Source organism: Macrobrachium nipponense, chromosome 24 (genome assembly GCF_015104395.2).
Source record: "Macrobrachium nipponense isolate FS-2020 chromosome 24, ASM1510439v2, whole genome shotgun sequence".
In the NCBI taxonomy this organism is placed as follows: Eukaryota; Metazoa; Arthropoda; class Malacostraca; order Decapoda; family Palaemonidae; genus Macrobrachium; species Macrobrachium nipponense.
In genome coordinates this window covers 36,258,777-36,282,586 of record NC_061091.1, presented here as the reverse complement: position 1 = coordinate 36,282,586, position 23,810 = coordinate 36,258,777, and the positions used below count along the sequence as shown (strand labels likewise).

Below are 23,810 nucleotides of genomic sequence, written 5' to 3'. Positions count from 1 at the left end.
AATCTCGCGGCACACGCGACAGGTAGGTCAGGTGGTCTACCTTACCGCCGCTGGGTGGCGGATGTACGAACCACTCCCGTAAGCTTGTCAGATTTTTCTCTTCCACCTGTTCTCCTGAGGGGAGGCTGGGTGGGCCATTAATCGTATATATCTGCCAGGTAAGTATGTACAAAACTTTATTGTAGTTTTAACAATATCATTTTTGTACATGAACTTCCCTGACAGATATATACTTAGCTGATTGGCACCCTTGGTGGAGGGTAAGAGACAGCTCAATAATCCAGGTACGACGGGAAACAACTAATGTTGTAGGATATAAAAAAACCTTGGTTCTCACCTTTTCAGGATGAAGACTTCATAGATACTATCTCTAGTCTGCATTGCCTGGAGAGCTACAGCTAGGACGTGACTGATGCTGAAAGACTCTCGATCTACCACTGGGATATGTGATCCCCTATTGTGGTAGAACTCCAAGTCGGATGCTGTTAGAGGGGACCTTGTCCGCTTACCTAACAGATCCTTACCACTACCTCTGCAAGGAGCCAAAACCCACCAGACCACCTAACCAAAATACAAAGGGTTAATATTACGACAAAAAGGAGGTGCCTCCTGCAACCCTCTTTCATACAACCAAAAAACAACAATATAAAATATAGGGTAACATATAAAAAATTTACACAGGATAAGTTTCAGCTCCCTGCCCCAGCACCGAATCCGCCGATACGAAAGGACCCAGGCGAAGCATTTATCATATGTGATTTTTACATCACGTAGGTAGTGGTTTGCGAAAACCGATTGGCATCTCCAAAAAGTCGCCTCCATCAAGTTCCGCACAGACATATTTTTTCTGAATGCAAGCGAAGTTGCGATGGCTCTCACCTCGTGAGCTTTCACTTTCAGTAGTCTAAAATGATCTTCCTTACAGGCAACATGTGCCTCTGTAATAAGGCTTCTCAGAAAAAAGGAAAGAGCATTCTTCGACATGGGCCGAGTGGGGTCCTTACGGAGCACCAAAGCACATCTTGATTAGCCTTAAGTTGTTCCTTCCTCTTAAGGAAATACTTCATAATTCTCATAGGGCAAAGAGTTCTTTCAGGCTCTTCCCCTACTAGAAAAGATAAACTACGACTTCAAAGCTCCTGGGCCAAGGGCGTGATGGGTTTTCATTCTTTGCCAGGAAACTTGGAAGAAACGAACACACCATAGAAATCTTCCTTAAACCCTACATTGCCCTCCAATAGCTTGGAGCTCACTCACTCTCTTAGCTGTAGCTAGGGCCAAAAGGAAGATAGCCTTCTTCGTCAATCCTTGAAAGAGCTAAGCCAGGAGGTTCGAATCTAGACGATCCAAGGAATTGTAGGACTACGTCTAGATTCCAGTTCGGTACTACATGAGGACGCTTAATGGTTTCAAATGATCTAATAAGATCATGCAGGTCCTTATCATCGGATATATTTAAGCCTCTATGCCGAAATACCGCCAGCCAACATACTGCGGTATCCCTTAATAGTTGACACAACCAGATGACATTCTTCTTTGAGGAAAATAAGAAATCCGCAATTTGGGTCACAGAGGTACTGGAAGAGGAAATGTTCTTCCTCTTGCACCAACGTCTGAAGACATCCCACTTTGACTGGTATACACGCAAGGTGGAAGGTCTCCTCGCTCTTGCGATTGCTTTAGCAGCTGTTGCTGAAAAGCCTTTCGCTCTGACCAAACTTTTTGGACAGTCTGAAACCAGTCAGACTGAGAGCGAGGAGATTTTTGTGGTACCTGTCGAAGTGGGGTTGTCTGAGTAGATCGCTCCTTAGCGGGAGCGATCTTGGAAGGTCCACCAACCATTCCAGTACCTCTGTGAACCATTCTTGGGCCGGCCAAAAGGGAGCGATTAAGGTCATTCTCGTTGAATCGGACTCTACGAACTTCTTGATGGTTAGCCCCAGGATCTTGAAGGGGGGAAAACGCGTAGACGTCGAGTCCGTTCCAGTCTAGAAGAAGAGCATCTATTGCTACTGCCTCTGGATCCGATATCGGAGAGCAGTAAGGATCCAGCCTTCTTGTTCTTTGACGTGGCAAAGAGGTCTATGTGTGGCCTGCCCCATAACTTCCCACAGGCTCTGGCATACATCCAGAATGAAGGGTCCACTCTGTGGGAAGGACCTGATCTTTCCTGCTGAGAGATCTGCTCTTACATTCCTTTCTCCCTGCACGAACCTGGTGAGAAGCTTGATTCTCCTTTCTTCTTCTGCCCACAGAAGAAGGTCCCTTGCTGTCTCGTACAGGGTAGAAGGAATGCGTCCCCCCCTGTTTCCTGATGTATGCCAGAGCTGTAGGGTTGTGTCCGCGTTGACCTGCACTACCGATCTTATGACTTTGGGCTCGAAAGCCTTCAGAGCCAACCAACACAGCCATCAACTCCTTTCTGTTGATGTGCCAGGCTACCTGGTCCCCCACCCAGGTACCTGACACTTCGCTGGTTCCCAGAGTTGCACCCCACCCCCCCCATGTCCGACGCGTCGGAGAACAACACCAGGTTGGGGGTCTGTGATTGAAGAGACAGTCCCTTCGCAAAGAGGTTGGGATCTGTCCACCATAAGAGATGTTTCTTGATGTCCTGGGATAACGACAGGGAGAACGTCAAATCCTGAGAACGACCGACTCCAATTCCGATGAAGAAAGAATTGGAGCGGTCTCAGGTGCAACCTTCCTAGGGAAACGAATTGCTCCAGGGAGGAGAGCGTCCCCAGCAGACTCATCCACTCCCTCACTGTGCATACTCTTTCCCTAAGAAGGTTGTTTACTCTCTCGAATCCTCGGGCTATCCTTTCCTGCGAGGGAAAAGCCCGAAAACTCAGAGGTTCATCTGTATCCCGAGATACACACACTCCTTGCTCGGGAGGAATTAGTGATGACTTCTTTGAAATTGACGAGTCCCAGTCCCAAAGCCTTCGTCAATTCTAAAGTTACTTGTAAGTCCTTCAAACAACGATCTTCTGAATTGGCCCTTATTAGCCAATCGTCGAGGTACATGGATATCCTCACCCCCTTTCTTTCCAATTGAAGCCATTGAGCTACATTCCTCAAAATCCCCGTGAACACTTGAGGGGCCGTCGAGAGGGGCCGAAACACAGAGCCCTGAACTGAAAATTTTCCCCCCCATCATGAATCTGAGAAACTTCCTCGAGGAAGGATGGATCGGTACGTGGAAGTAAGCGTCCTGTAAATCCAAGGAAACCATCCAGTCCCCTGGACGAAGTGCTGCCAGCACTGATGAAGGGGCGTTTCCATCGTGAACTACTTCTTTTCTAACGAAGAAGTTCAGGGCGCTTACATCCAACACCGGTCTCCATCCCCCATGAAGGATCCTTCGGAAATGATGGAAAAGGCCGGTTTGTATAAGCCCGATGAATGATGGTCTGTCACTAGTTCGATAGCCCCCTTCTCCAGCATCTGATCTACTGCTAGATGGAGAGCTTGATTCATGATGGGGTTCTCTGTACCTGGCCGTCAGTTCCCTTGGGATGGTCGTCAAGGGAGGTCTTTCGACGAAAGGATGAGGTAACTCTCCTCAAAATAGAAAGGGTCCAAGGATCCGCCCCTTTTTGGGCCCAGACTTCTGCAAACTCTAAGAGTCTGGCGCCCACCGTTGTTTGAAGGACTTGCAAGTTATTTGGGGGCTTTAACAGACTTGGCGAAAGTCCTTACCCCTTCTTGAAAGGTCTACGACCTCTAAACGTAGAGGTTCTTGATGAAGATGCCCCTCGAAAGGGTTCTCGAACACTTGCCTTTTCCTTCTTAGCCTTGTAGGAAGGAAGGGCGAGTTTTCTTGCCGACTGTGCAAAAGGTCCTGGGTGGCTTTGGCCGAAAGTGACCTCGAAATGTCCTGCACTCGATGTTTCGGGAACAACTGAGTAGACAGAGGAGCAAAACAGCAAAGAAGACCTCTGAGCATGGGAGACCGACTTCGTAAGAAGGAACAAATAAACCGACCTCTTCTTCACGATCCCGGCCCCATAAAGGGAGGCGATTTCACTCGCTCCGTCTCTTACCGACTTGTCCATACAAGACAAAACACACATAAGGTCTTCTGGCGAAATTGACTCTGGCACTTCAAATTTCTTGGCTAGGACTCCCAACGACCAATCAAGGAAGTTAAATACTTCTAGCACTCTAAACATACCTTTGACAAATGATCCAATTCATTCATTGCCCAAGTCGTCTTAGCAGAGTTAAGGCAGTTCTCCTTGTCGAATCTACCAGCGCCGAAAAATCCGAATCAGCCGAAGACGGTAGACCCAATCCTAAGGGCTCTCCTGTTTCGTACCAGAAACCAGCGCGTCCTGATAACTTCGAAGGAGGAAAAGCGAACATCGTTTTCCCCGCTTCTTCTTTGGAAGCCATCCAGGAACCAAAACTCCTCAGTGCCTTCTTCATAGAAAGAGTTGGCTTCATCCTCACACAAGAAGAACTCTTCGCTGTCTTCGCCGTTGAAAAAAGTCGAGTGAGTGAAGGAGAGGAGACCGTAGGCGTAAGGGAATCCCCAAAAACTTGTAAAAGTAGCTCTGTAAAGCTTCTTGTAAGAAGAGACAGCAGCAGAATTGTCGGTTCCTCATCCGAAACCTTCTAGGACGTCTTGTCGAGGCGGGAGCGCGGAAGATCCTTAGGTGACGAAGGGATCCTAGCAGGAGTTGAGCGAGAGGTTGGAGAACGCCCTCTCTTAGAAGAGTTCACATCCACTGGAGAACGATGAGAAGATCTGGGAAGTCTACGATGAGACTCCCTCTTCGAGGTATACGGAATCTCAGCCGAAGGAGAGGGTAGGGCTCCTACTCCGAGAATCCTCGGAAACATCCACAGGGCGAGCGCCTACTATACTCTATGTGCCTATCCTGAGGCGAGCGGCTGCCAGGAGAAGAGCGCCTATCGAGAGCAGAGCGCTTGCGCGGCTCTCCATACCTATCCAGTTGCGTACGATCAACGGAAGTTCGACTGGAAGGCGAAATGCTCCTACTAGGAGAAGGCTGCTTGCGAGACTTCTGGACGTCTCACAAGAGGGTAACATCAGGAGAAGGGCGCTTCAAAACTAACGAGCGCCTACTTGGAGAAGGGCGCTTCCGGGATTCCTGGTGCCTACCAAGAGACAAACGTTCAGGTGAGTGCGCCTAGAAGCGGGAGAGCGCCTACACGGAGAAGGGCGCTTGAAAGACTCTTGTTGTCTGCCCCTAGGAGAATAATCAGGAGTATGACCCTTAAAAGAGACTAGCGCCTCTAGAAGATCCATGTGCAGTAGGCTCTTGGGCGCCTACCTTGCGGGAGCGCTAACAGTAGGCCCCGGTCTATCATGCACACGACTCCTACCAAGCTCTAGATGCCTGTCAGGAGAGAAGTCACGATCCGACACTCGAGGAGAGTGACATCTGGAAGAAGAACGCCTACTTGTATAAGGGCGCCTTCTAGAATCTGAGGCTGCTGAGGAGAAGGTCTCACGCGAGGGAGTTGAAGAAATCGCGTGATGAGCAGGTGCAGTGCGCTTACCGGAAGCGGGAATCCAATCTGGAGAAAAAACTTCTTCTCCATAGAGCGTCCTACCGATGTTTGGCGCCTTGAAATCGAAAGAGAGCCAGGCGAGCGAGGGCGCTCACGCGAGCGAGGGCGCTCACGCGAGCGAGGGCGCTCACACGAGCCCCCACCTTCATACGAAACTTCCCCATATGAAGGAGAACGATCCTCTGAAGAGCGGCGCCTAGATCTCTTGATCGGAAGAGAAACGTCCTTCTTCCTACGTGATCTAACTGCTAGAGAGTCTGCTAGCGCCGTGATCTGAGCTTGAAGTCCCGCGAGTACTCTCTTAGGAGAATCTTTTGTTCTCCTCTCGGAAGCAGGCGCCGAGCGCGGAGCGCGAGAAGAAGAACGATCACAGGATCTCTTGGTTTTCTTCGCCTCCACCGACGATTCTTCCGGGAAAACCTCCGGACTAGAAGCCAAAGGACTGCAGGGAGCCTTCCAAGCCCTCTTCAACAAGGGCGCGACGCATCCGGGGAGTTCCAACCTCTCTTCGGAGAGGGAGACGACGAAGAGGAGAAGCATTGGCGTAGGAGCTCCTTCTTGTAGCGATCCGAGGCAGCCTGGGAGCGTACTTCAGGATCTGCCGAGGGGACGCCTGACCGGTGGGGGCTCTCCCTAGCCTCCTTGCGGCTTTCGACTTTCCTACTCCACTGGAACTGGGAGTCTGGAAGGGAGGTCTAGGCCTAGAGGCACTAAGGGAGGCCGGTCATGACGCACCCTCCACAACACTGGGGACACTGCACTGATCATAACACTCTCCTTACCTTCCACTGACGAATCTTCTGATCCAAAGAACGATTCTTGGCTTTCATGAGCTGCCGCCTCCGAAGGCGAATCTTCGGCTTCGGTGCGGGGAGCCGGGGCTGCAACTTGGGAAGAAGTGGTTCTAATTCTACGTTAGTACTATTAGATCCACATCCAACTCACTCATTCTAGATCTGCCTAGAACTTCTAGAGGAAGCCTTACGCACTCTATCGCGTTCCAACTTCCTAACATAAGAAGAGAGAGCCTTCATTCTCTTCATTCAATCCCTTACATTCACTACAAGGTTTAGCAAAAGCACACTCAATTCCCCCTGCAATTTCATGCAAACCGTGTGGGGGTCTACCGAAGCTTTCGGCAACCTCACCTTACATCCTTCATTTCACGAAACCCTAAACAAAACCGAAGTTTTAACTACCGATTCTAGATCAGACATCGTTAAAGAAAATCAAACTCAAAATCAAACCGGTCCACAATCAGCGTATGCCAAGCCAAACAAAGCGAATACGTCACCAAAAGAAGTCAAATTAACTCCAGGCAAGCGAGAATCGAAAAACTATCGAGAGGAACCGACAACAGTTGTTATCGTTCCCGCGACAGAGAAAAATCTGACAAGCTTACGGGAGTGGTTCGTACATCCGCCACCCAGCGGCGGGTAAGGGGTAGACCACCTGACCTACCTGTCGCGTGTGCCGCGAGATTTGAAATTCTGTCGGAACGTCGGAGACTATAGCTAAGTATATATCTGTCAGGGAAGTTCATGTACAAAATTAGCTGTTTTTTGTGTGTTGTTTTGTTGTTGTCAAGTTAGTGGTTTTTTTTGCTTAGAGTTGTTGTGCCTGTGCTGTTGTGTTGTTTGTGCAGTGGTCTTTTGTTGTGTTGTGTTTTGTTGTTATGTGTGATTTTTTGTATTGTTTGTTGGTATTTCTGGACCTCAACCAGTGGGACAGCACAGGATAGCCCCGGGGAGTATCTGGAGTGTTGGTAAAGTACGTGTGTTTTGTGTTGTTTTTGTTTTGTTTTGTTTTTTGTATAGGTGTAGGTCAATTGTCCTGCGTGTATTTGTTGTGTAAAGAAGAAAGTGTGACTGAGGGTGGATTTTGCTCTTGTTTTTTTCTGGCTTGTGATCCCGCTACATTATTTTTTGGCGCCCGAACAGGGACTGTTGGTGCGGCAGCTGCGGGGCAATTGGGTTAGGGAGTTGTGTGACTGGTGGAGAAAGTGAGGAGGGAAGGGTTGAAGGAAATAGAGAGGCTGAAGGAGGAGTTACGGTTGGCGAGGGAAGCTAAGGGAAGGTTTGGACGTTGGAGAATGAGAGGTTGAGGGTAGAGTGTGAGGAGCAGAAGAGGGAGTTAGAGGAAATGAGAGGAACGTTAAGGTTGTGCAAAGTGGGAAATGAAAGAATTAGGTGAAAGGAGTGGAAGGAGAAGAGGGAATGGTTGAGGAAAATGGATGAAAAAAATTGGGGGTAATGATGATGCAGTGGACAAGAGATGATGCAGGAAAACAAAGATGAAGGGATTCGTGGGAGAGGAGCTGTAGGAGGTTAGGCCTACTGGGTCTTGTGACGGGCCAGGAGTGGTAAAGGAAGCAAAAGAGCGAATGGATGAGTGTACGAGTGAAGAAGGGGATTCGGTTGTGATAGGTAAGGGAAAGAGGGGAAGACACAGGATAAGGATAAACCTGAGGACAAGAATAAGAAAGTGGCTGAGGAAAAGAAGAAGGACTAAGGGAAAGAAGGTTAGTAAGGGTGATGGACAGGATGAGACTAGGTCAGAATACATTGGGGAAAGGGCTGAGAGTGATTTGGATAGCGGTGAGTGGAAACAGGGAAGTAGAAAGAAGAAGGGTAAGAAGAGCGTAGTCAGGGGTGTGGACGTGAGTATGGAAGTGGATTCGCTGTATTCGAAGAGGGAAAGATGGGTCAATGGAAGTAGCGAAAGTGAGAGTGAGAGGGAAGTACGAAAGGCTGTGTATATGAGAGAGGTACCCCGATGTGCACAATACGAGGAATATGGTAGTGTGGGACATAAGGGACTTCTTTGAGGAATATGAGTATTTTGAGAGGCAAAGTATGGGGATAAACAAAGAGGAGTCTGGGCAAGAGTGTTAGGTAACTTTTGACGGGATTTTTGTTGAATCTGTATAGGGTAATTATGAGTGTAGGGAATGTGCCCTATGAGTGTAAAAGCTAGGATTGTAAAACAGGCAAAGAGGATAAAGAGTAGCGTTAGATATAGGAAGAAGCAAGATTTTGAGGAGGCAAGAATGAATGTTGGTGAGTCGTTGTCGATGTATGTCTGTAGGTTAGAAACATTAGCCAGGAAAAAAGTTTGGGGGACGAAGGGATAAATGAGTGTAAGGAGTTAGTGCGAAAGTTGTTGGCGACTGTACCAGAGAGTGTATATGAGTTTGTAAATCTGAAACGTAAGGAGAAAATGCAATGGACGAATGAAAGGTTAACATGGAACGACATTTTAGAAATAGTAGAGGATTACAAGTTAGATAGGTGTATGAAAGAGAGTAGAAGTGTTAGTGTTAGGACTGAAGTAGCTGAGGTTGTACCAGAGTTTAAAAGCTATAGGTAGGCAGTTTTGGAAGGGCCGAGGCGAATGGCAGAGCGAGTGGTAGATAGGAGTGTTAGGGCAAATAATGTGAGTGTAGTTAGCCCTAAAAGAGATAGGAGTGCAAGTGTTGGAAGAGTAGGGTCAGTTAGTTGTGAGCAAGATCAGTGTTATAGATGTGGTAAGCCAGGACACAGGAAGAATGAATGTCGTTGGGCGTTAGGAGCGTGCTTTGGGTGTGGGCAAACAGGGCATTTGGTGAGTGAGTGTAAGAAAGATAGGGATATTAAATGTTATAGGTGTGGACAGATAGGGCATATAGCTAGTGGATGTCGGGGTACCCGTATGAACATAGTTTGCGGCAACTGCGGGAAGAACGGGCATTATGCTAGGATGTGTAAAGAACAGCGTGCGAAATGTGTTGAATGTGGAATGGAAGGTCACGTGGCGAGTGTGTGTAGGCGAAAGAGGAGGAGTCAGGCTGGGAATTCGGGAAACTAGGTGTTAAGGGGATTCAATTGAGTGGGTCCTCTAGTATGCGGCAGTATGTTCAGGAGAATGCGATGAGTGAGTGGTTGAGGGTGAATAAATGTGAGCCGAGTGTCAGTGAGCAAATGGGTCTGGAAGATCGGCAGTTGGTGTTGGTTGAGTATGGAAGGAAGCGGAAAAAGGTAAGGAAAGGGAATGAAAGGGAGAAACGTAAGCTGCATGATAGAGGGGTTAGTGTTAGGGTAAAAATGGTGGATGAGGCTATACAGTGTAATACAGATGACTTTGGGGGGAGTAATGATACCTATAGCGTGTGTGGGTTTGAATTGTCAGGGTTTGATGAAGTTTCACCAGGAAGGGAATCGGGTAGTAAGGATGTAGTTGGCAGTATGAATGAGTCTCTTCAGGAGTTTGCCAGGAGTGTAAATGAGGTAAGTGATTTGGTGGCAGAGTTACGAGAGATGTTCGGACAAGAGTTAGAAGGGGTAGATATGAGAGTGAATGGGATTTGGGGGGATGGTAGTGAGGGAGATAGTAATGGTAGTCTGACTGGAAGTGATCTGGGAGAAGTTGCTGGCGGTGTAACTGAGTGTGTATGAGGGCCCTCAAACAAGATCCAGGGGACCTGCATCTGAGCATCCGTGGTGTTGCGGAAGGCTATTTAGTGTGGGTGTTGTGAGTGAAAGGAGACGTTGTCAAATGTAACAGGGGAGAAAATATGGAGGAGTTATGAAGTTCCATTTGACAACGTCTGTGTGAGAGAGAGAGAGAGAGAGAGAGAGAGAGAGAGAGAGAGAGAGAGAGAGAGAGAGAGAGAGAGAGGGTGTAATTGCTGTATGGATGGTTAATGACTGAATTGGTTGTTGGTAGGTTCTGGGCTGTTTGCTGTTGGAGGTCTGTGTTTTGAGTGAGAGTTTTCGGTCAGTCTTAAGCAAGTCTTTAGTAAGAACTGGTGAGGTTTATTAGTGTCGGACAGTTATTTGAAGGATTGGAAATTAGCTGTTTTTTGTGTGTTGTTTTGTTGTTGTCAAGTTAGTGTTTTTTTTTTGCTTAGAGTTGTTGTGCCTGTGCTGTTGTGTTGTTTTGCAGTGGTCTTTTGTTGTGTTGTGTTTTGTTATGTGTGATTTTTTGTATTGTTGTTGGTATTTCTGGACCTCAACCAGTGGGACAGCACAGGATAGCCGGGAGTATCTGGAGTGTTGGTAAGTACGTGTGTTTTGTGTTGTTTTTGTTTTGTTTTTGTATAGGTGTAGGTCAATTGTCCTGCGTGTATTTGTTGTGTAAAGAAGAAAGTGTGACTGAGGGTGGATTTTGGCAGGTGGATCGTTTAGGTTAATGTGGGGAGGGATTTTGCTCTTGTTTTTTTCTGGCTTGTGATCCCGCTACAACAAGTGCTGCCAGTTGTTCGATTTGCTTCTCCATCGTGTACGGGTACTAAAGATTTAACACTGTACTTCTTGAACGACAGTAAACAGCATAAACAAAACCAATCACTGCGCCATGTTGGATTTCTGTTTCATGGCAGGGCAAAAAAGAACACAGAATTCGTTGTTTCATATATTATGTAAACTTAACCGTATGGCAGCTTAACAGAAACTAAATATACATCGTAGATTTCAGTGAAAGGTAAACAGTAATAATTACAGTACTCAACAGTTTGAGTAAAAGGTACAATTATAATAAATACATTGTTACGTATAAATACAGTATGTAGTTATACAACTAATTACACCAAAGTGTAGTTAGCAATCTCACAGCAAGAACTACAAACTGAAGTGTGTCATATTTAGCTGATGTCAACCTAGTCTTACAACCTTTGCTGCAATACCGTATACCTAATACTAGGAGCACTAGAGTCTGACAAAGACACAATTAGATAAGCTAAAGGATTAGGGCTACAAAAACAAAACAAGTACTACTTCACCAAAAGCCAGCAAACCAGCCAGTTAAATTCAACTACACAAGAGCTACCCAACTGATGTTTACTTGATGAGCGGCAGAAATGAATTGTTCTATTAAGCCATGTTGTACCTTTCTACCCTGAAAGTGGACAGAGTTAACTACTTACAATAAACAACGAAATTTAAATCTTAAGCCGTCGTGGAAACCGTGGAAAATAGGAACTAATAGCAATGTAATTGCTTGGTAAGTTACTCATATGAAAATAAAAAGTATGCTGAATGGCAGTGTACTAATTTGTCACTTACAAATTCAATTTATTTCAATGGCCTGGAAAGGCATTTCCAAAGATATAGTTTGCATACTTCATGAATACATGGGATACTTAATCATTTACAGAAGTACTGTCTTTTCAAATGATTTAGCAAGAAACAAAATTCTTTTCATTAATAACTTACTTCAAGTTGGAAAATGATTCATCATCCAAACTCCACAATTCTTCGACCTGAACACCCTTCACACCTGGAAATTTTACACAATAATTAAATGAGGAAAAAAATATGAACTCATTAACTGGATGCCATAGACACTTAACCAGAACAATCTATATATGTACTATATAAAAATAGATGGATATAAATGTGTGCGTATGTACCACATTAGCTTGGAAATGCAATGAGTAATATCAACCAAACTTGGTATACATATGACTTAGTACGTATATCAAAAAATAATATGAAAAGATAAGCAAGCTCCATGGAAATGTTAAACATCATACCAAAATGCTTTGTATGTCTTAAAAATTTATTTTTCTAAAATGTTCCTCGTAATAGTAATACAATGGTAGTTTGTAATAGTAAAGTTAATCACAAATAATTCTTGAAGTAAATCATTTGCAGGTCCCCAGTTATCAGCAGGGGTTCCGTTCCTGGGGATGTGCCGATAAGCAAAATCCGAAACTCGGTGATTTAAGGCTCCATAATGGCACTAATGGTGCCGATAACCAATTATCGGCACCATAAGCACCCCTATGGTACTCCATGAGCATCTTTATGGCGTCATAAGCACCCTTACGACGCGCCATAAGCACCCTTACGATGCACCATTAGCACCCTTACAGAGCCGATAACCGGAAATCGTCCCGCTATGGCACCATAAATCGCCGATTTTATGGTGCTAGAAAGCCCCAGAAAACCAGATCACTAATAACCGAGTCCGCAAATAACCGACTACTGTCTGTGTAGCCTTTTAAAGACACCACTAAAAACGGGGACAGGGAACAAAGGACTATCTTTTATACATTACTAAAAAGGGAGACTGGGAACAATAGACTATCTTTTGTACTTTACGGTACTATCTTTTATACTTTATGGTTATATTATAAAGATATCTTATTTCTACACCTAAAGCATTATTCCCTCAATATTTAATTGGTGAAACAAAAATACAATTACAACATTAAGCATTTCATTCAAAAGATTGAAGTTTCATCAACATAATGTGATATATGAAAGCACCATACGAACTAAAATAAGCATGTGAGGTCTTCGTGAAATATGTTTTCAAGGCAGTTTTGAAATCCAATATGGCGGCTACCGTGTGGATCGAAGGGTCTGTTCACGGACTATCCACCATCTTTCCCAGCCTTCCCAGCACTCATTTGAACAATGTTAGTGTATATATGTAACATTTATTGATCTTACTCAAGGTTGCAGTTGTAATCAGCACAATAGAACAACATTTTGTTGCCTATATTAGTTTAAGTATGAAACTTTTTATTCCTGGGGTCATGGTTTAAACTGAATTCATTTTTACCTTGTAATCGGTAGTTTTTATCCTTACTGCCATCACAACTGAAACTCCACAGAGCTTATTTGATTGTTATTATACACATTTTGGTCTCAATTCACTCCAAATTGCACTTTAAACAAGTTGCTGTTCCTGGTTCCTAAGCGCGCGTGCCACAAACACAGTTACGAACAGCAGACGACGACACTGCAAAGTTTTATTCCCTAAATTGTTTACTTTACTTATTTAGTTCAACTTTACTTTGTTATTTAAAAATGTTAATTCAATTCATGTCTATTATCCCTTTTTTGCAACCAAATTCCCCCGAAAAATTACAGATATTTCTAAAGTAGATACACTCCAATGTTTCTAACCTTGTCGTACATCTGGCTGCCTAAAAATCATAGAGGAACAGACTACGGGTAAGTGGATTCTATTTTTTTTTTTGCTAGCACTTTTCATTGATTTAAGTCTATATTAGTATTTTGATTTTCTTTAATAACTGCATGCTAAGAATGGCAAAATCATAGTTGCCACCTTAATGGAGCTTCACATATACGCCGATACATTATTATAAACTGTTTCCATGAATTCTAGTTGTCATAGTAATGCAATAATGGTAAAATTGCTTTAATATTTATGTATATATACTTCCAATACATAGCCTAATTTCACCAATTTCCACATTTTGTGTAAGTCTTATAGAGGGTGAACACATACCGAATGGCAACAGAGAGAGAGAGGAGAGAGAGAGAGAGAGAGAGAGAGAGAGAGAGAGAAAGGTGAAGGAAGGATGAAGGAAATGGGTGGCGGTGGAGGGGGGGGGAGAGGGTAGGTGGAGCTTTTTACGCGTGTTCGTATCCATTTCTGCATAATGGAGTTTTTGTCTCTTGGTACAAGGACAAGTGTCATTAATCTTTATGATTAGTGATTCACGATACCCTAATAAATTACGGCACTGGGAGTAATGCACTATAGCAAAATCTCATTCTGATACGAGTGTTCGTTACAGAAATAGGTATTGCCCAAAAATGTGCTTGCAGTCTCTGAAACCCATAGTAGGTATGCTGCTTAGTTGTCAATCAAGTTTTTTGTAATCAAGTATTTTTTACAAGCTAGCTATTGAAGAAATTTATATTTTTCTCAATCAAAACATATGCCCCTCAATGCTAACTTTCCTCTTTTAACGACTTTCTTGTGGTTACAAATTCGGCCCATAATTTCTTATGGTGCGAAAACAGACAGAGGCCCAGGGACTGAAAACGATTGCGTCACACTACGGCGGTAATCCGACAGTAAAACATCTTCATAGGGTAAAAACATCACAGCAGGGACAAACAGGCCACCTACAATCGAACGCTTGCCACCCTCCGAAAAAGTACATTATAACGCGTCCTGACACCGGAGATGGGCATCAGTCGCGACTTGTTGTTGGTGAGAAACGGAGCTAAAGACCTCTACTCTCCTTTCGAAGTAAGTATTTTCTCCAAAGTTAGAAATTAAGGCCAAATTTTAAGATTTAAACAGAGGGTACTGAAAATGGCGCCACGGCAGTGGAAATCTCACCAAAACGCTTAGAAATTTTTACTTACAACTAAAAATGTTTCGAAGATTGACGCCATCTCGATGTTTACGGAGTCGCTTGTGTCAACAAACTTTCCATTTCCTGTGATAAATCCGTACACCACTTGTACCCACAGACGCTGGAGCACTTTTATCACAACAAATCGAAACACGATTTCTCACCAACAACAAGCCAGGAGTAAACAGCTGTTTTGGTAGAAGATGACGAGAAGCTTGCTCTTAGCTAATTTTTAAATAAGTAGTAAAACATCAATATTTTAATATATTTGATGATTAATTTGAAAATATTCGTTATTGAAAAAGTAACTCGACTCTGACTCAAATTTAAGTAATTATTTTTCTGAATTAGAACGTTCTTTTAAGTTCTGTATTATGACGTCACGACATCTTGACTTTCGTACCTATTGTAAATAATTGCTATACTCAACTGTCATTGCAGAACAGTTTACCAGTTATTCATGCAGATTGTTATCAGCTATACATGTAATTGTTATAATCGTAATGCGCATATATATCTTTATTATTTACTTTTTGGATATATGAAGATGTTTTACTGCTGGATTATCGCCGTATGTGACACAACGTTTTCGGTCCATGGGCCTCAGTCTGTTTTCGCACCATAAGAAATTATGGGGCCGAATTTGCAATGACCAGAAAGTCGTTAAAGAGGAAAGTTAGCAATTGAGGGCATATGGTTTGACTGAGAAAAATACAATTTATTCAATAGCTAGCTTGTAAAAAATACTTGTTATAAAAACTGATTGACAACTAAGCAGCATGTCAACTATGGGGTTTCAGAGACAGTGCACGCACGTTTTTGGGCAATACCTATTTCTGTAACGAATACTCGTAACAGAACGAGATTTTGCTATAGTGCATTACAACCCAGTGCCGTAATTTATAAGGGTATCGTGAATCACAAATCGTAAAGAATAACGACACTTGTCCTTGTACCAAGAGACAAAAACTCCATTATGCAGAAATGGATACGAACACGTGTATAAAGCTCCACCTACCCTCTCCCCACACCCCCCCCTCCACCGCCATCCCTTTTCTTCTTCGTTCCTCGCCTTCCTTCCTTTCTCTCTCTCTCTCTCTCTGTGTTGCCATTCGGTATGTGTTGACCCTCCAAACTGGGTATAAGACTACACACAAAACTTGTTGAAATTGGTGAAATTAGGCTATGTATTGGAAGTATATATACATAAATATTAAAGCAATTTTATCATTATTGCATTACTATGACAACTAGAATTCATGGAAACAGTTTATAATAATGGAACGGCGTATGTGTGAAGCCTCCACTAATGTGGCAACGATGATTTTGCCATTCTTAGCATGCAAACATTAAAGGTTACATTTATTTCTGGCATACGATTATTAAAGAAATTCAAAATACTAATAAAGACTGAAATCAATGAAAAGTGCTAGCAAAAACAAAAAACAAAAAAAAAAGCAAAAAAAAAAATAAAAACGTAGTCGTTCCTCTGCACTTTTCTGTATTCGTTCCTCTATGGTTTTCGGCAGCCAGATGTACGAAAACGTTTAGAAACATTTGATTTTATCTACTTTAGAAATATCTGTTAATTTTTCGGGGTAATTTGGTTGTAAAAAAGGGATAATATACATGAATTAAATCAAAATTTTTAAATAACAAAGTAAATTTAAACTAAATAACGAGTAAAGTAAACAGTTTAGGGAATAAAACTTTGCGGTTTCGTCGTCTGTCGCGTCTGCTGTTCATAATTGTGTTTATGGCGCGCGCGCTTTAGAAACCAGGAACAGCAACGGGTTTAAAGTGCAATGTGGAGTGAACTGAGACCAAAATGTGTATAATAACAATCAAATAAGCACTGTGGAGTTTCAGTTGTGATGGCAGTAAGGATAAAACCGCCGATTACAAGGTAAGAATGAATTCAGTTCAAACCATAACCCCAGGAATAAACAAGTTTCATACTTTCACTAATATAGGCAACAAATGTTGTTGTTTTATTGTGCTGATTACAACTGCAATCTTGAGTAAGATCAATAAAACGTTACATAACCACGCTAACATTGTTCAAATGAGTGCTGGGAAGGCTGGGGAAAGATGGTGGCCGTCACTGATGAGAACCGTCCATGCAAAACGTAGCCGCCATATTGGATTTCAAAACTGCCTTGAAAACATATTTTACGAAGAGCTCACATGCTTATTTTAGTTCGTATGGGGCTTTCATATATCACAATATGTTGACGAAACTTCAGTCTTTTAAATGGTATGCTTAGAGTTGCAATTGTATTCATGTTTCACCAATTAAATATCGAGTGAATAAGACCCGTCCACCGTGATGAGGGTTGGCCTGTCGTGATATTCTACCCTATATCCAAAAAGTAAATAATAGATATATATGCGCATTACGATCATAACAATTACATGAATAGCTGATAACAATCTGCATGAATAACTGATAAACTGTTCTGCAAGAAAGTTGAGTATAGCAATTATTTACAATAGGTACGAAAGTCAAGATGTCGTGACGTCATAATACAGGACTTAAAGAACTTTCTAATTCCGAAAAATAATTACTTAAATTTGAGTCAGAATCTAGTTACTTTTTCAATAACGAATATTTTCAAATTAATCATTATAAATATGTAAAATATTGATGTTTTACTTTTAATTTACAAAATTATCTAAGTGCACGCTTCGTCGTCGTCTTCTACCAAAACAGTTGTTTACTTAAAACGGTCCTGGTAAGGGAACGTGTTTCGATTGTTGTGATGAAAGTGCCCCAGCGTCTGTGGGTACAAGTGGTGTGCGGATTTATCACAGGAAATGGGAAGCTTGTTGACACAAGCGACACTGTAAACATCAAGATGGCGTCAATCTTCTATAAAATGAAGTGTAAATAAAAATTTCGAAAGCGTTTTGGTGAGATTTCCACTGCCATGGACACCCTTTTCACCACCCTCTGTTTAAATCTTAAAATTTGGCCTTAATTTCTAACTTTGAATACTTACTTTGAAAGGAGAGTAGAGGCCTTTAGCTCCGTTTCTCACCAACAACAAGTTGCGACTGATGCCCATCTCTGGTGTCAGGATGCGTTATATAATGTACTTTTTCGGAGGGTGGCATGCATTGATCGTCGTTGGCCTGATGCAGTGTTTTACTCTACTACCTATATGAAATATCATAAGAAAATATGAAAAGGGGTAGCTAGAGTAAAAGGAACTAGGGGGAAACATCACGACAGGCCAACCCTCATCACGGTAGACGGGTCTTATTCACTCGATATTTAATTGGTGAAACATGAATACAATTGCAACTCTAAGCATACCATTTAAAAGACTGAAGTTTCGTCAACATATTGTGATATATGAAAGCCCCATACGAACTAAAATAAGCATGTGAGCTCTTCGTAAAAATAGGTGTTTTCAAGGCAGTTTTTGAAATCCAATATGGCGGCTACGTTTTGCATGGACGGTTCTCATCAGTGACGGCCACCATCTTTCCCCAGCCTTCCCAGCACTCATTTGAACAATGTTAGCGTATGTATGTAACGTTTATTGATCTTACTCAAGATTGCAGTTGTAATCAGCACAATAAAACAACATTTTGTTGCCTATATTAGTGAAAGTATGAAACTTGTTATTCCCGGGGTTATGGTTGGAACTGAATTCATTCTTACCTTGTAATCGGCGGTTTTTATCCTTGCTGCCATCACAACTGAAACTCCACAGTGCTTATTTGATTGTTATTATTACACATTTTGGTCTCAGTTCACTCCACATTGCACTTAAAAAACCCGTTGCTGTTCCTGGTTTCTAAGCGCGTGCGCCATAACACAATTTCGAACAGCAGACGACGACAGACGACGAAACTGCAAAGTTTATTCCCTAAACTGTTTACTTTACTCGTTATTTAGTTTAAATTTACTTTGTTATTTAAAATTTTTGATTTAATTCATGTATATTATCCCTTTTTTGCAACCAAATTACCCCGAAAAATTACAGATATTTCTAAAGTAGATAAAATCAAATGTTTCTAACGTTTTCGTACATCTGGCTGCCGAAAACCATAGAGGAACGAATACGGAAAAGTGCAGAGGAACGACTACGTTTTTTTTTTTTTTTTTTCTTTTTTTTTTTTGCTTTTTTGTTTTTGCTAGCAACTTTTCATTGATTTCAGTCTTTATATTAGTATTTTGAATTTCTTTAATAATTCGTATGCCAGAAATAAATGTAACCTTTAATGTTTGCATGCTAAGAATGGCAAAATCATCATTTGCCACATTAGTGGAGGCTTCACACATACGCCGTTCCCATTATTATCCTGTTAAGCGTCCGCCCCTGATGAGCTCGCTGCTAACGTACCGTCACGCTTTTTTTGTAATCAGCGATCATAGCACTGATGATAGTTTTTCAAAGTTAATATTGATTTTTATGCTTGTTATTCATACTGTAATTAACTGTAGGAAATTCTCTCTCTCTCTCTCTCTCTCTCTCTCTCTCTCTCTCTCTCTTCCTCTCTCTCTCTCTCTCTCTCTCGGAGTCCAGTCACTCGGCAAAGAAAAGTCATCTTCACTCCCGCAATTGGTTGGAAGAAAAGTTTGTATCATCACTGGAGGATTCAGAACTAGAGCTCTCATCATCAAATAGGTTATCAATATCACACTCCTCATCTAGTATTTGATTGATCTCACCTAAAGAAATATGCCTCCTCTTTGGGACATTCATTGTGAAAGACGCGAAATCCAATTTGTCTCGATAAACGCCCGAAGCGTATTGAAAGAAAACCAACAGGGACAGGCAGTTTTCTAGCATAAGCGACCACCAGGAAAGAGTTGCCAGCTGGAAATAAGTTTCCATGTGCTGAGTGTGTTACCCAAATGATGTTCCTACACTTTCTATACGAGTAAACGTATTATTACGGGGCTGACGGCTTGACAAGCACAGTTAAAGTCTTGAACGTAATATCCCGTTGAAGGCGCTACCGAGTAGATCGCGGTAAACGTATTATTACGTGGGTGACGCTTAAACAGGTTATAAAACTGTTTCCATGAATTCTAGTTGTCATAGTAATGCAATAATGATAAAATTGCTTTAATATTTATGTATATATACTTACAATACATAGCCTAATTTCACCAATTTCACCAATTTCAACGCTTTGTGTGTAGTCTTATACCCAGTTTGGAGGGTCAACACATACGAATGGCAACAGAGAGAGAGAGAGAGAGAGAGAGGAGAGAGAGAGAGAGAGAAAGGAAGGCGGAGGAACGAAGAAGAAAAGGGATGGCGGTGGAGGGGGGGGGGGGGGGGGGTTTGGGGAGTTTGGGGGAGGGTAGGTGGAGCTTTATACGCGTGTTTCGTATCCATTTCTGCATAATGGAGTTTTTGTGTTTTTCTCTTGGTACAAGGACAAGTGTCGTTATTCTTTACGATTAGTGATTCACGATACCCTTATAAATTACGGCACTGGGTGTAATGCACTATAGCAAAAATCTCGTTCTGTTAAGAGTGTTCGTTACAGAAATAGGTATTGCCCAAAAACCTGCTTGCACTGTCTCTGAAACCCATAGTAGACATGCTGCTTAGTTGTCAATCAAGTTTTTATAACCAAGTATTTTTTAACAAGCTAGCTATTGAATAAATTTGTATTTTTCTCAGTCAAAACATATGCCCTCAATGCTAACTTTCCCTCTTTTAACGACTTTCTGGTCATTGCAAATTCGGCCCCATAATTTCTTATGGTGCGAAAACAGACAGAGGCCCATGGACCGAAAACGATTGCGTCACACTACGGCGATAATCCAGCAGTAAAACATCTTCATATATCCAAAAAGTAAATAATAAAGATATATGCGCATTACGATTATAACAATTACATGTATAGCCGATAACAATCTGCATGAATAACTGGTAAACTGTTCTGCAAGGTGACAGTTTGAGTATAGCAATTATTTACAATAGGTACGAAAGTCAAGGATGTCGTGACGTCCATAATACAGAACTTGAAAGAACGTTCTAATTCAGAAAAATAATTACTTAAATTTGAGTCAGAGTCTAGATTACTTTTTTGCAATAAAAACGAATATTTTCAAATTAATCATCATAAATATGTAAAATAGTTGATGTTTTACTACTTATTTAAAATTTAGCCAAGAGCACGCTTCTCGTCATCTTCTACCCAAAAACAGCTGTTTACGCCTGGCTGTTGTGGTGAGAAATCGTTTTGTTTCGATTGTTGTGATAAAACAAAAAGTGCTCCAGCGTCTGTGGGTACAAGTGGTGTGCGGATTATCACAGGAAATGGAAAGTTTGTTGACACAAGCGACTCCGTAAACATCGAGATGGCGTCAATCTTCGAAACATTTTTTAGTTGTAAGTAAAAATTTCTAAAGCGTTTTGGTGAGATTTCCACTGCCGTGGGCGCCATTTTCAGTACCCTCTGTTTAAATCTTAAAATTTGGCCTTAATTTCTAACTTTGGAGAAAATACTTACTTCGAAAGGAGAGTAGAGGTCTTTAGCTCCGTTTCTCAACAACAACAAGTCGCGACTGATGCCCTCTCGGGTGTGAGGACGCGTTATAATGTACTTTTTTCGGAGGGTGGCTTGCATTGATTTGTAGGTGGCCTGCTGTGATGTTCTACCCTAAAAAGGTTGCAGCTACCGAGGGGCTGAAGGGACGCAGCAAAGAAATTTCAATACCTAGCCTAATGCCTACAGTGCACTGCATGAGGTGCACTGACGGCACTACCCCACTACGGGTTATCCTAAACTATCCGAGACATGACCTCAGGCAATAATAGCCAAGACCAAGCACTTCCGAAAAAAAAATCTTGGAAGAGTCGCCTGACTGAAACCGATATACAAATTCCTAGGCCACTGGTGCCATCACTCCCGGCACCGAACTCCAAAAGTCATTTGGATTTCCACTACTTACCAAATCTGTTGATAAGATCTGTGAAGACTCCCGGGTCACTCTCTATCAGACACCAATTCCCTGCGTCGGACACCACCATGATGACGATGAAGTTTCCACAATATGCGGTTGTAAACAAGAAAGTACTGAAGAAGTCGACTTCACAAGAAACATCAGACGCCGAAAGCTGTGGAATTAAGCACTCTAAACATCAACGAAAACCTGAACAGTTAGTCCCAATTTTGGGCGTTTGTGGACATGGGGCGAAAGATAATGTTTCTCATGTTAACCTTCGTACCAACGTTCGTTGACCTTACTAGTATTTCTAGGAATGTTACTACTTTAAACGTTTGTGTGTTTGTGCGCGTGTGTGTGCACGCGTGTGCGTGTATTTGTGTGTGAGTGTGTCTTATCTAAAGAGTTTGAAGAAACAAAAAACTCATTTTTATCGTCTTCAACAAATCAGTCTCTCACTAAATATTCAAACAAACAATATCATGAAAAGTGTAAAATCATTCGTACGGTAACGAACTGAACAAGAATATAAACAAAGATTCATAATATTAGTAAATTTGCACGCTGGCTATCATTATAGCGTAAGAGATGTCTTAATGAACAGAGCACGAGGATAAAACTGATTAAGGAATGAGATGACAATCAATTTTTCGACAGCGCCATCTTCCTCAGCCATTTGATTTGCGTTTGCAAGATAGTTAGCTAATCTGCCCGGACCTATCTTGATATCTCTGTTACTCTGTGCTTTCCTTATAATGCTGATAACCTGATGAGGTATTATTATGAATGGATCTGAACAACTATAAGCATTCTCTCTCTCTCTCTCTCTCTCTCTCTCCGTCTCTCTCTCTCTCTTCTCTCTCTCTCCTCTCTCTCTCTCTCATCTCTCTCTCTCTCTCTTAGTTGACAAGTTGAACAAATGTAGGGAAAGAATGCATAAATGCAAACTTCTAGTAAAAAGAAAATTCCAGGAATAGATTGTGGAAATTTTTAGCTTAAAAGGCCGAACCCGACAAATAAACTTAATTAGCAGAAAATTGGTTCATATGCAAAACAGCAAATCACGACAAACTTGCAGGAAAGTGTGCAGGTTAGCGTTCAAATTTTGTAGTGCTCTCACAACTGAATGGTAAAAATTGTCACATTTCTCTCCTCCGAGGATTTCTCCCTCCCCAGCAAAACCCACAACCCCTCCCCAACACCCTCTCTCACAAATGAAGGGAGCGAATACAAAATTATGCCGAGGTTCACCGGTAATAATAAGATATTGTGACTGAAACTTAATGGACTTAAGAATACATGGTATCCAAACTATATTAGATAAGCTGTCCCCAAAACAAAAAGATATGAAAACTTAAAGTCAAACGAAGAACTGAAAGACATATCAATAACCGTTGTGACGAACGAGAATAGATATTTAGGAAAACTTTGAAAACTGATGAATAAATGGATCCTTTCAGACTGGCTAACAGAAGGCTTCTAAAAGTTAACAAGTAAGGCTGATCAACGAGGTAAGTCGCCATACAGATGTTAACATATTTTTTTCAGTTTAAGGCACTGAAACTGAGTAAGTATTTTGTTAAGAAATTTAACCGAATAGTGTCTATACAGTAATTATTATTTTGTATTTGAAGGAAGAAACTCTTCTATAAAATCAAAATAATGTGCATTATTTCAATTTGCTATAGAACATTCATTATTACCCATAGCAATTCCTGCAATTTGTACGACATTATTCTTTCGTTGAGCTACAAATGATATTACACTGAATTCACTTTCCTAACCCATTATGCCGATGGTTACCATAAAACTCCTGTGGGTTTAAAGGTCTTGATGCAAGATGGAAATTCATGATGGCCAATAAAAAGATGAATATTGATTATTCGGTTGCAAAAGAAATCTTTTTGGGTGTATAGTAGGACTCAGGGCAACCTGGGCAGTTCCACCAACGAAAAAAAATGTAAAGCCTAAAAAAACCATTTGTGTAGTATGCATATGTATTTCAGAGGTGTAAAAGCTTTAATAATTTGCCCCAATGAGTCTCGCTAGAGTGTACTATTTTTCATTTTCAGTTCTGATTTAGTAACGGAATACTATTAAGGTATACAGAGTAATGGTGATCTGAGGCCGCCTTAGCATTGGGGTTTGGGATCATTAAAAATAAAATTGAAAATAATGAAAAAGCGTTAAGAAGCACTTGGAGACTGCAAAGTAAATTTTAACCAAAACCTTATAAAT

At 41.9% G+C, this 23,810-nt stretch overlaps 1 protein-coding gene across 1 annotated transcript in view; it reads right to left on the bottom strand.

The window, feature by feature from the left end:
- The window catches only part of LOC135202825 (uncharacterized), a 101,036-nt gene extending 79,196 nt beyond the window's left edge, over positions 1-21,840 (bottom strand). The window contains exons 1-2 of the mRNA XM_064232288.1: positions 21,579-21,840; positions 11,739-11,802 (exon numbers count right to left, since the gene is read on the bottom strand). Coding sequence (XP_064088358.1) covers positions 11,739-11,802; positions 21,579-21,657 — 143 coding nt within the window. The 5' untranslated portion in view covers positions 21,658-21,840. The remainder of the gene's footprint in view (positions 1-11,738; positions 11,803-21,578) is intronic.
- Between the last annotated feature and the right edge of the window lie 1,970 nt (positions 21,841-23,810).